The 12,341-nt window shown below is 44.1% G+C and overlaps 1 protein-coding gene across 1 annotated transcript in view; it reads left to right on the forward strand.

The window, feature by feature from the left end:
• Positions 1 to 6: 6 nt before the first annotated feature.
• LGI2 (leucine-rich repeat LGI family, member 2) overlaps positions 7 to 12,341 on the forward strand; it is a 29,399-nt gene continuing 17,064 nt past the window's right edge. The window contains exons 1-5 of the mRNA XM_011935653.1: positions 7 to 153; positions 2,079 to 2,150; positions 4,081 to 4,152; positions 6,132 to 6,203; positions 11,654 to 11,725. Coding sequence (XP_011791043.1) covers positions 2,119 to 2,150; positions 4,081 to 4,152; positions 6,132 to 6,203; positions 11,654 to 11,725 — 248 coding nt within the window. The 5' untranslated portion in view covers positions 7 to 153; positions 2,079 to 2,118. The remainder of the gene's footprint in view (positions 154 to 2,078; positions 2,151 to 4,080; positions 4,153 to 6,131; positions 6,204 to 11,653; positions 11,726 to 12,341) is intronic.

The raw sequence follows: 12,341 nt of genomic DNA on the forward strand, positions 1-12,341 counted from the left end.
GCTGCTGCTGGGCGCCGCGTGCCTGATCCCGCGGAGCGCGCAGGTGAGGCGGCTGGCGCGCTGCCCCGCCACTTGCAGCTGTACCAAGGAGTCCATCATCTGCGTGGGCTCTTCCTGGGTGCCCAGGATCGTGCCGGGCGACATCAGCTCCCTGTGAGTGGGACCCCTCCAGCCCCCATCCCGCCCCGCCCCACCCTGCGTCTGCCGCCGCGAGGGAGTTGCCTCTGGCGCCGGGGCAGCGCGACCCTGACCCACTCCCCAGGCCCCTTGTTTGCCTTTGGGTGGGGGGCGTGGGTGGAGTGTTGGCCCCGGGGAGGATGTTGAGAACTTGAGCCCCAGAATCTGGAAACCCAGACAGGTCCCTGTGGCAGTGTTTCTCAGAGTGTGGCCCACGGGCCACTTGCATCAGACTCACCTGGGGAAGCTTGTGCCAATGCAGAATCCGGCTGCTCTGAAGCAGTCTTTGGAGTGGAGTCCTGGAGTGTGCATTTGACGTCCCCGGGAGACTCAGGGGTGCATGAAAGTTTGAGAGGGTGTGTGTGTATGTGTGTGTGTGTTTGCGGGTTGAAGTTGTGTGTGCAGGGGAGTGCATAGGAGCAGCTGAACACGACCTGATTGAGTGCAAACTGGGAAGGGTGAGGCCTCACTGCCCCACATCAGGTCTGGGGCGAATGTGCCTCCCGTGGCCTCCCCCCGACTTCTCCACATTGCAGGTTACAAAAAGCCGAGGTCAAGGCATGCAGGCTCTGCGAGCCCGAGGGTCCGCCCCACGTGGCCTGGAAGAGAGATCACAGAAGGCTTGGCAGAGGTTTGGGGCATGTCGGGCGCCTAGCCCAGTGACCAAGTGCTTTGAAATCAGCTTTTCTTCTTGCCCTGAGGTCAGGAGGGCTTCTTGCCCCCTTTCTCCATCACACAGTTGTGTCGGCTGCTTTTCTCAGCAGGAAGAACTGACAGGAAAGGGCTTCACATTATGTATCCACCTGCCGAGGTGCTTTCACCCTGCCCTCCCCTGGCCACTCAAGCCAAATGACCAGCTCTCATAAGGGCGGTGGAACGGGCTGTTGGGCTGTATCTTTACTGCTAGGACATGTTTCCTGCTAAGACCACTCTCTTGTTCCAGGCCAAGATGTCTGGGTGCCCATTCAGTGGTGGAGGCAGGGAATCCCCAAGGTGACGTTGCTTGTGCTCAAGATACTTTCTTGTGTCCAACGCTCCCCAGCCTCCCACCCAAGGCAAATTGTGGGGGCCTGGACCCAGCAGTGAGGGGGTTCCCATTTGCACTTATAGAAAGTCAGAAGAGTTTGACTGGTGGGAACAGAGGACATTTTTGATTCTTAATATTGCCGAGTCGGGTGACATGGAGGATTCCAGAAATTAGAGTTCCCCTTATTAAATCCTTCAGACCAGCAGCTGCTTAATTGACCTGCATGCGAACTGAAGGGAATTCTGAAATAATGTGTTCAGATCCTGCTGTGGCCAGAAAGGATAGGGGGCCTGGGGGCAGAAATAAAGCCAAGCATCTTGTCCCCTGGTTGACCGTTTTATTTGGCAGATGGCACTGCCTCTCCCCCCACAGGGGAGTTCAGGTGTCTGTGAGTTTTTCCCCAGGGCTTTCATGGTGCATTTAATCAGAAGTGCTCCGACTGTCTTTCAGAGATGGGCTCCCAAGAGGAATGCTTAATCTTACCCCAGCGTTTCGTAGGCCAACAGTAACACAGTGTCTACACAAACGGAATCATGGGCAGAGGTGAAGCGATCATCCATTTTCAGGCAAGGGCCTCCTGTAGTTAAGAAAAGGAAGTGAAGGGATTGATTTAAAGTGACCGAGATAATGTCTGTGGAAGGAGCTGATGGGAAAGGTTTCTGTTATTTAGACCAGTTTTCATATTGATCTGATTCATTGGGAAGTGGCTTGTCTCCTCATTCCTACCCCGGGAAAGATCCTGGGCAACTGTGCTGTGCCTCACTCCTGAGAGTCAGGGTTTGAAGTACAGGCGGAGGCAGAGGTCGATTGCCCACCCTGCCTGGCACTTCCTAAAAGAAACCTAGGCCTACTTTTGTTCATCTTTTGCCCATAGGAGCCTGGTAAATGGGACGTTTTCAGAAATCAAGGACCGAATGTTTTCTCATCTGCCTTCCCTGCAGCTGCTGTGAGTATGTTAAGTTCCCTCTGCACAGTGGGGGCCCTGCGGTGCCATCCTTGAACTGCTGTCTCTGCCTCTTTGGTATCAGCCATTCCTAAAGTACCCCAGCTCCGTGAAGAGACCATGGCTGCCTCATGGTGTTAATTTACCCTGTGATGTCCCCAGCAAAGCACTGAGGCTCTCTGCTCAGCTTTCTTTCCTTAGTTTGATACTTGTTTTCTTCAAAGACTTTATTGTAGATCCCAACACCCAGATCTAGTAAATGGGGAGGTAATTGCATTGACTCATGACCTGAACGTCACCTAAATGCACTGTTTCCCAAACACCTCAGTTTAAAAGAAAATTTCATTTTAAAATCTTTTTTTTTTGAGACGGAGTCTCGCTCTGTCGCCCAGGCTGGAGTGCAGTGGCCGGATCTCAGCTCACTGCAAGCTCCGCCTCCCGGGTTTACGCCATTCTCCTGCCTCAGCCTCCTGAGTAGCTGGGACTACAGGCGCCCGCCACCTGGCCCGGCTAGTTTTTTTTTTTTTTTTTTTTTTTTTTTTTGTAGTTTTTAGTAGAGACGGGGTTTCACCGGGTTAGCCAGGATGGTCTCGATCTCCTGACCTCGTGATCCACCCATCTCAGCCTCCCAAAGTGCTGGGTAATTTTAAAATCTTACTGTTACTCTGGAAATAGGAGTGTTTTTAGTTTGCTGAGAACTTAAACCAGTCAGGCAGCATCCTATGAACTTACCTGCATAATTTTATTTCATCATCACGTCATCTGTAGGATGAAGGCATGCTTATGATCCCATTTGATAGATAAGGAAACTGAGGCTCAGAGAAGTTAACTAACTTGCCCCAAATCACAGCCAGGATTCTAGTCCAGGGCCAAAAGCCCACACTCGTAACTATTCCTCATCCCAGCTCCTCTCTGTGACAGATGTTCAAGTCACTGTGGTGATGCTCATGCCATGTGCTGTAACCCACGCTGAGTAAAGTTTGCTGATGAAAAGAAATGTCCAAAAAGCAGTTTTCAAAAGCAAACCAGTGACAGGCAAAGTATGAGTACACACCTCATTCTCTTGATCTATGTTGGTTTCTTAAATTTGAGATGAGATTGAAATTAAAACAAGCAATGTGCTCTAGAAAAATTTGGATAAGTGGAATATAGGAGATCACAATTCATCCTAAAAAACATACTCTTGATACTTTTGTTCTTGAAATGTTATATGCCTACTTTTAACATTATACTTAACATTTTAAAATCTGAGGCCTCTTAGAAATGGCAGTGCTATTAAAATATACTTTTCATATACTAGAAATACAATTTTAGGTATTCTTTTGCCAGTAGACTTGGGCGATGACTCAAATAGAAAACTATGTAGTGACAGTCTTCTGAAAGTTTCTTAAGCAAACTTTTTTTAAAAAAAACTATTTTTATGGGAGTGTATAATACAGTAGAAAAAGTTTTTCTGGTTTTTGTTTTTTCTTGGTCCCAGCTGTGTGACTTTGGTGAAGTCACTTAGCTTCTCTGGGCTTATATTTTCCTAAAAATAGATTTGGATTAGATCTTTTTAGATCTCTAATTTTATGATTGCTGTGTACCAAAAAACATTCACTGGCTGTTTAGTTGTGCTGAGCATTATAATATTTTAAAGTAATAGCTATCAGGTCATATTTACTGATAGCTATAGTAAATATAGAGACACACAGGGACAAAAGGAGTAGAGTTCTGGAGATGACAAGAAAGTCTGGTCAAAAGGAATCTGCTTGCCATCGTCTCTAAGAGCAGGCTGTGAAAATCAGGTTTCTTACAACAACATCAGTTCTCCTTAGACTAAGAAGAGCTCATGTTTGCCCACAGATCAAAATGTAGCAAAGGAAATAGAAATGGCTTCACCATGTGACTCGAGTTTTACATCTCTGCATTGGAATCTGTCTCTTACTTTCAGATTGCTGAATTCTAACTCATTCACAATCATCCGGGATGACGCTTTCGCTGGACTTTTTCATCTTGAATACCTGTAAGTTTTGTGCTTTGTCTATGTGCTGAACATTTGGTATCTTGGTAGAATTTCTGAATTGGTTTCTGTGCTGGAACAGCATCTCTGCGAGGGTTTAGGGGTGGAGAAAATGCAGAACACCCCATTCTCTTTTCAGCACTGACCTTCTATAGTTTACTTGCTTACAAACATGCTGGGGAAGGAGGAGGCTGGAGACAAAGAGGGGGCGACAAAACAAAGAAGGAGAGATATTCATTCTCTGCTGACATTTAATTTGTCATGTAGTAAGCACAATTGGAAGTTGCGTTGGGTATTTTTACCTCTCGCAAGTAGGCATGGATTTGCTGATCAGCCAGAAATAGAGCTGCAGGGTTCTGAGGGTTACTTACTTTTAAGAAAGCCTCCCTATTTGGGGGGTACAACTTCATGTTGTTCATTCACTGTCCTACATCTCTTTTGCAGTATCTCCTATGAATTGCTACTGAGGGTCTAATTTCATTTTATTTTTTTCCTTAAAAAAGGGTCCTTTTCCCCTTTTTTGATGTGCAGGTTTTTCCCCTCACAATGAGCTTTCCTCTTGTTCTGATTTCTGCCTTTTCTTCCTTTCATGTCTTTTTTCCCTTGTAAGTTCTTTCATCCTTGTCTTTGGTAACTTTGTAATAATGTTAATCCTGCTATCAGATGGGATTTCCTCACTTAGCATTCAGAGGGATTTTTAAAGCCTTGTCTCATTATTTTGTCTGAGTTCAACAGGTAGGTATTGGAAATCTAGACACATCCCAGATATAAGAAATCTCTCTGCTGACTTTGTGTCTTGAGGAAAGATGTCCCTGGAGGAATTCTTTCTCCAGAGTATACATAATATGTGTATTTGCATAATACTCTGATATCATCATATGCATAGTATGGAAAGTGTAGCAGGACTGCAATGCTAAATCTGACTAGGGTCTATCAAAGCACATACATACTCAATGGAGGTAGCAGTTGTAAAGCTATGAGTTTTCTCTTATGGTAGTTCATCTTATGGTCGAGGTTATTGGAGAGGAAGTTGGCTGAGCTCCTCAGTTTATGCTGAGGTGTATTACTGAAAAAATACCTCACTTTTAAAAACCATCATTGAGTTTTCAGTGCAAGAATCAAGAACTAATTCATTGATGATGTTGTGTTACAAAGCGCCACCCATGGAGCATCTCATCAAAGACCCTCTTACATTTGACTTCATACGATGCTGTAAACTAAAATTTAGTTCTCCTTGGTCCTAGAGAATAGTCATAGTGAATTCACATCAATTCTTTCCCACAAAGACCTTAAAGCATGGCCAGTGGTATTATTACAAGATCCCATGAGAAAACCCTGTGGGGTTTTGGTACAGAGAAAGAAGTCTGGTCCCTGCTCAACTTCATTGTACTTCCTACTTCCTAGTGGCTTAGAGAGCTTGAGCTTTTCCTGCCTTGTCACCCATTTGCTTGGTGATCAGATGGTGTAGGTCACGATAGACTCAAGGTTGCTGAAAACCGTGCTTGACAGAATTCTCCCCCAGCAAAAAACTTTAATATGGAGATGTAAAACAAGGGAACCCCCTCAAGGGACTGTGACATTAACAGAAGTTTGAATGGCCAGGCACCATGAAATGTGGGATTGAGTAGGGGAAATGTCTGGAAGCGCTCCAGTCTTACAGAGATATGAGAATTTCTTGCCTTTGTATAGTGCTTTCTTCTTTATTTCTCCCCAAGATGTTTTTACCCATGTTGCCAGCTCAGAATTCTTTGAAGACTTCCATGCCGCTTCTGGAAGGAGTGCAGATCACACACTCACATGCACGCATTTTTGCATACATACTGCTACCACATGTAATTTGGTGTAGCTGACCTAGTCTTCAGAGATAATTCTTATAATTCAGGAATGCTTTCAGATTTTATTCTGAAATCTTACCAACATAGTTTTTTTTAGAGATACTAAGGAGAGAAAATTCATTTTAATTATATAACTTTTCCTCTTAGGTTCATTGAAGGGAACAAAATAGAAACGATTTCAAGAAATGCCTTTCGTGGCCTCCGTGACCTGACTCACCTGTAAGTCCTATGGAAAGTATTGTAAGTCCTCTAATATGTGGAATAAGATTCGTTTCCTGGAGCCTCTCTGTTTCTTGGCTGTAAGAGTCCCTGAAGGAAACGAATTTCTAGATTACTCAAGAGGTTTCTATCTTGTCAATCAGATACTGGCTTATTCTGAGTACTCACATACTTGTCTTTATTATCATCTCTATCAACCTGAATTGCAGTTATAGGCCACATGACTATGTGGGAATTAAGGAGCAACCTGGGGTGTGAGGGACTTGTGTTGCTTGATGGAGGAGATGGGAAGAAATTTCTTTTTTTTTTTTAGGCAGAGTCTCACTCTGTCGCCCAGGCTGGAGTGCAGTGGCATGATCTCGGCTCACTGCAGCCTCCGTCTCCTGGGTTCAAGCCATTCTCATGCCCCAGCCTCCCGAGTAGCTGGGATTGCAGGTACACACCACCACGCCTGACTAATTTTTGTATTTTTAGTAGAGACCGGGCCTCACTGTGTTGGCCAGGCTGGTCTTGAACTCCTGATCTCAAGTGATCCACCTGCCAAGGCCTCCCAGAGTGCTGGGATTACAGGCATGAGCCACTGCACCCAGCCGGGAAGGAAATTATTGTGAGTCTTTTACCTGCTTGGTACCAGGCACAGGGCTGGGTGCTTAGTGAGCCTTCTCTTCTTCATCTTTCATAATAATCTGTGAGTCCCCATTTTACAGATTTTGGAACCAAGTCTTAGATGACTAGGTGGCATGTTGAATCAGAATTAGGATAAAGTGGAATAGAGACATTTTCCTGGTTCCTCTCATTTGAATGCAAATCACTTTTTCTTTTATGTTGGATTAATCTGTGATTTCAACTAAGCTCTCTGGTTCTTTAAGAGCTTTCTAGAGATAAAATTAAAGAAATTGATTTGAAATTGGCATACGAAAATGAAGCAAGTACACACACTTAGCAAATGTATAAAATTTATAAAACTAGAAAAAATAGTGGCTGTGTTTATGAAAATGTAAAAATACTCATTGTCTTGGTAGGAGCAATTCATTAGCCAGGAACCAGGTCCCATTTGCATGATAGGTATTTTGAGTTTGAGTAAGATAACATGTCTCATCTCTGTAGTCAGCCTGCCTGCCATAAAGACAGTTGGGAAAATTGGAGGGTTTTGACTACAAGTGTTGGGCAGGGATGGTAGTACCTTCAGCATGTGTAACCCTGACTGGTACAGTGTGACATAGTCATCTAATGAGGAAACCATTCACATCAAGCCCCGATATTGGCAAAGGGGTTTGTCAATAGGCCTAGCATTGATTCTGGAATGCCCACAAGTTGAGGCTCTGCTTAAGTTAAAGCCTATGGGGTAAGGAGATGAGGGCGCAGACGTGGGAGGCCCAAACTTCTGTGTCAGCATAGTTGGTACTGGAGAATGTCCTAGGTCTTCATTTCTTCCTATAAAAGCCTTTGTTGTTTTTCAGATTCAACCTAAGTGTGAAATCCCCAGATTCCTGTAGAGGCTACAGTTGTGGGCTTGGAGTCATATAAGCTTGAGTTTAAATCTCAAGGCCATGATTTATTAATATTGCTTAACTTTCTGAGATCAATTTTCTCCTCCATAAAACAGGGATAACTGTACTGATTTCATAGGATTGCTGTACATAAAGGGTTAATGCTTGCTTGCAAAGCATCTAGCCCATTACCCATGGTAAATGCTCAAGGCATAGCTGGCATCATCATCATCATCATCATCATCATCATCATCATCATCATTCCTTCCCTCCATGCATTAAGAAGTCCCAATTTCCTCCATGGCCCGTCAAGTATCTTTGGCAGTTTGGGTGGCCAGACAGAGTCTGCTAAGGAGACAGCTGTGGGGGTCTGAAGAGGAACAGCTGTGGCCAGATGAGCCTGGTTCCTAGAAGTCAGGAATTAGGGCTTTGTATTTGAGCAAAAGCTCTGGGCAGATTATAAACCCAAAGCCCATGTGACGGGCTGAGTTAGCCCAGATGGCAACTTTCATTTGCTCAGATGGCCATCAGCAGGAGGGTGTGAACAAGCAGGTATCATGCACGGGTATTTGCATATCTTTGTGCAGGTGTACAAAGTATCCTTGGATGCATGGACTTATATACATGAGTGTACATAACTGTGTTCGTCTGCGTATGCTTATGCGTTTGTTTCATGTGTTAGCATGCGTACATGTGTGCAAGAGGCACCTCCTTTTCTGTGGTATGCGCAGAGGGAGCGAGGGAGTCCTACACTTGGGTCCAGAGAGCACAGAATGCATTAGAGAAGAACCAGCTCATCCCAGTGAGTAGGACCACCCTGCCGTCAAGCCTACAAGTCAAGCTTCTCTTCAGCTCTCTAATCTTATTTATCTGAGTGTCTTCAAAACATCAAGCTCTCGGTGCTCCCCCACCTCATCCTACTGCTTTTCCTCACATCCTCTCCCTTGCCCAGGATGCTGTTTCTTCCGCCCTTGGTCTCTTAGCATCTGCCTTTTCATTCAAAGTCCAAATTAAGTTCTATCTCCCCAGTTAAGCCATTCTCCATCTTCCTCTTCACTCCCGTCATTGGCTTCATGCAGCCAGTACTTTACTGTCTACAATGACCATACTGGTTGGTGCTGTTGCCTGGGTGTTCGTTTTATCTCCCAGCACGTTGGAAGCTCCTGGAGGGCAGGACTTTTAGTGATCTGCCCTTAGCTCTGTTCTTCCCCCAGTGTCTAGCGCAGGGCTAACCCAGCAGGACGTACTTTCTGATTTGCTAATTGATGGATGGCTTCTTTTTTTTTTTTTTTTTGAGACGGAGTCTCGCTCTGTCACCCGGGCTGGAGTGCAGTGGCGTGATCTCAGCTCACTGCAACCTCTGCCTCCCAAGTTCAAGTGATTCTCCTGCCTCAGCCTCCCAAGTAGCTGGAACTACAGGCACGTGTCACCACACCCGGCTAATTTTTTATATTTTTAGTAGAGACGGGGTTTCACCATGTTAGCTGGGATGGTCTCGATCTCCTGACCTCATGATCTGCCTGCCTCGGCCTCCCAAAGTGCTGGGATTACAGGCGTGAGCCACTGTGCCCGACCAGGCGACTTTTAACGTTGACTCCTCTAGGCTGGAGATGTATTTAGTAATTCAAGAATTTAATATATTGTTTAAAGAATGAATCAATTCACCTCCCTCCCCTTTTAAAAACCTCTAAGCAAAGAGAAGATACCAGGTCTCTAAAGTTCACCCCCGTGCTTACAGAAGTTCCTATTTGGAATTTGCTTGTTGAAGTTAAGCAGCTGATTTTTATCTTTTATGAACTTTTCCAGTGCTTACAGACTCACATGCATAGGAAAAGAGACATAGATCAAGTTTCAAAGCATTGAAGGAGCTGTGCCAATCTGTAACTAAAATCTAGAACATTTGTTTCCAGCAGTCCCATGAAGCCCAAGGGACACGGAGCTGTTAAATAGTTTTAGAAATAAAATAAGTGCCATGATTTGTAGGCAAAATGAAGTGGAAAGGCAGGTGTTAAGCATTTAGTGTGAGTGGGGTGAATAGCCCATCTAAATAATTGTGCTTTCTGAAATCTAAATTGAACACTTGGAACGTTGCTAAACACTCTACTTTTTTTTTTTTTTTTTTTTTTTTTTTTGGCTGTGACCATTCTGTGGATACTTATCATATCAATACAATAACTTTCAATTAGCTGAAGTTTTTAGCTAATAACGTTAATTAGCTAAAACATTGTTGTACTTTACTTTCCCGAAAAAGTGACCATCGACCAAGAAAAAAAAAAATCAAAATGAACGCCCCCCCTTTTAAAAATTTCCAAAAGCTCTTTCAGAGTAGCTTCAGTCTGTTTACATATTCAGCCTATTTTCCAACACAGTTAAAAATGCACAAATACATCATTTAGAAAAGAAAGGTAAAAGAGTACATGAAACTTTATTTAAATCCATTTGTGGTTACCCAGATGGAAAGGAGCATAATTCAGAAACTATGGGTCTCCCTATATTCAGTTGGTGCCTTGAAGCAAGAATATTTGGGCTCCAAGCTTTCTACTGTGCCCAGCTAACCGACTCTAGGTAGGAAGACTCATTTCTTTAATTCATCTTTCTGGGATGGGTCATTATGATGATACAGAAGATGCATTTCATAGATATCTTAAATAGGTTGGGGCTGAATTGCTTACATGTTTGTCATTTATATGTTTTGCTGTTTGCATTCATATGTGTAAAAGAAAACAAAAGTAGGCATCAGTTTCTTGGCTGACTCACATTAGAGTGCAGTGCCTGGGGAAATCACAAACTCAGTGTACATCATTTCAACACTCCGCGTCTTTCTACATCAACAGCCCTGCACCGTGGACATTCATCTTCACAGGATGATGACAGGGCACTGCAAAATCCTGAATCATCGGAGAAAGAGTTGATGCTGTGCATTCTAGTCTATTTCCTGGAGGTGGGGTGTGGACTAAGACGTCTTAGAATGATCTTTAACACCACGAGCAAATGCAAAATGGTTTTGGGTCAATCTTTATTAATGTGAAAATGAAATTGATCATAGTCAATCATTCCCTTCAGCTCTAACCTTTAAGAATAAAGGTTAGAGCTGAGTGTCTTTATGTAAAGGAGTATTTACTGAGTCCTTTCTTAGAGTCACAAGTAATAGAATTCACTTAGATGGACCATTAGGGAACTTCTTGGGACAAGACTGTAAATCTTCTTTTATCACTCTCACTTTGGTGCTTAATACATTAATTCAGCAAAGATATACTGATTACCTGCTGTGTGCCAGGCACTGTTCTAGGAACTGGGGGGGATACAGCAGTGGACAGACATGTGGCTTATGTAGAGGGAGAATACACAGCCAGTAAACAAATAGATAATTAAAATATGCAGTGTGCCAAATGATGGCGGTGCAGGGAAGGGAGCTGTGCAGAGGCCTGAGAAGGTGGTGATACTTGAGGACAGACCCAAAGGAGGCAATGGAATGCCAAATGGATAGCTGGGGAAAGAACATTCCAGGCAGATGACCAAGTTCAGAGGCTTGGAGGGTAGGAGCATGCCTCACCTGTTGGAGGAATAGCAAGGAGGCCAGTGTGGCTGGATCAGAGATCCATTGAGTAGTTGGAGACCGATGAGATAGGGTCTCCTAGGTAAGCAAGAGTGGAGGTAGCCAGGCAATAAAGGGTCTTGCATGCCACTGAAGGAACTTTGGCTTTGATTCTAAGAAGCATGGGAAGCCATCTGGGTTGAGCAAATATACATAAAGAGCTTAAAAAGTGCTTTTTGTAAAAAAAAAAAAAAGAAAATTTATATTATAATCCAGCATCTCTTATGTTATCTTTGCATAACTAAGCTCTATCTCAGTATTGATGACCAAAGCTGTGCTGTAAGTCAATAGCTTTATCTGAAGGGAATTGAGAGTGACAGGGCATGAGATAATAACTGCATTGCAATGTGACTTTCTTGCTCTAGTTCTTTGGCCAATAACCACATAAAAGCACTACCAAGGGATGTCTTCAGTGATCTAGACTCTCTGATTGAACTGTAAGTAATGAAATTTAGTTTATGTGTTCTTGTCATTGTGCCCCAGTTAATCACGTCTTTCAATCCCCTCTCACCTTTCTTTTATGCATTTCTTTTATGCTGTGCCTAAAACTCTATAACAAAGCAGTGCATCCTGGGAAATAGCATATAGTTTGTGTTGTGTTGGATTTTGCCATTTTATACTTAGCACCATGAGGCCAATGGTAAATTGCACTTGCTGGGTGGGAGGTCCCCTCCTTGAGATGGCGCGTTCACCTGCTTTATCTTCTAGCGTTGCTTCTTACTGGATGTAGTTTTGTTTTTGTTTTTGTTTTTTAGACGGAGTCTCACTCTGTTGCCCAGGCTGGAGTGAAGAGGCATAATCTCAGCTCACTGCAACCTCTGCCTCCCGGGTTCAAGTGATTCTCCTGCCTCAGCCTCCTGAGTAGCTGGGACTGCAGGCGCATGCCACTGCCCCCAGCTAATTTTTGTTTTTAGTAGAGACGGGGTTTCACCATGTTGGCCAGGCTAGTCTCGAACTCCTAACCTCAGGTGATCTGCCCACCTTGGCTTCCCAAAGTGCTATGATTACAAGCATGAGCCATCGTGCCCAACCTACTGGATGTAGTTTTAACAA

Source organism: Colobus angolensis, unplaced genomic scaffold (assembly GCF_000951035.1).
Source record: "Colobus angolensis palliatus isolate OR3802 unplaced genomic scaffold, Cang.pa_1.0 Scaffold146, whole genome shotgun sequence".
In the NCBI taxonomy this organism is placed as follows: domain Eukaryota; kingdom Metazoa; phylum Chordata; class Mammalia; order Primates; family Cercopithecidae; genus Colobus; species Colobus angolensis.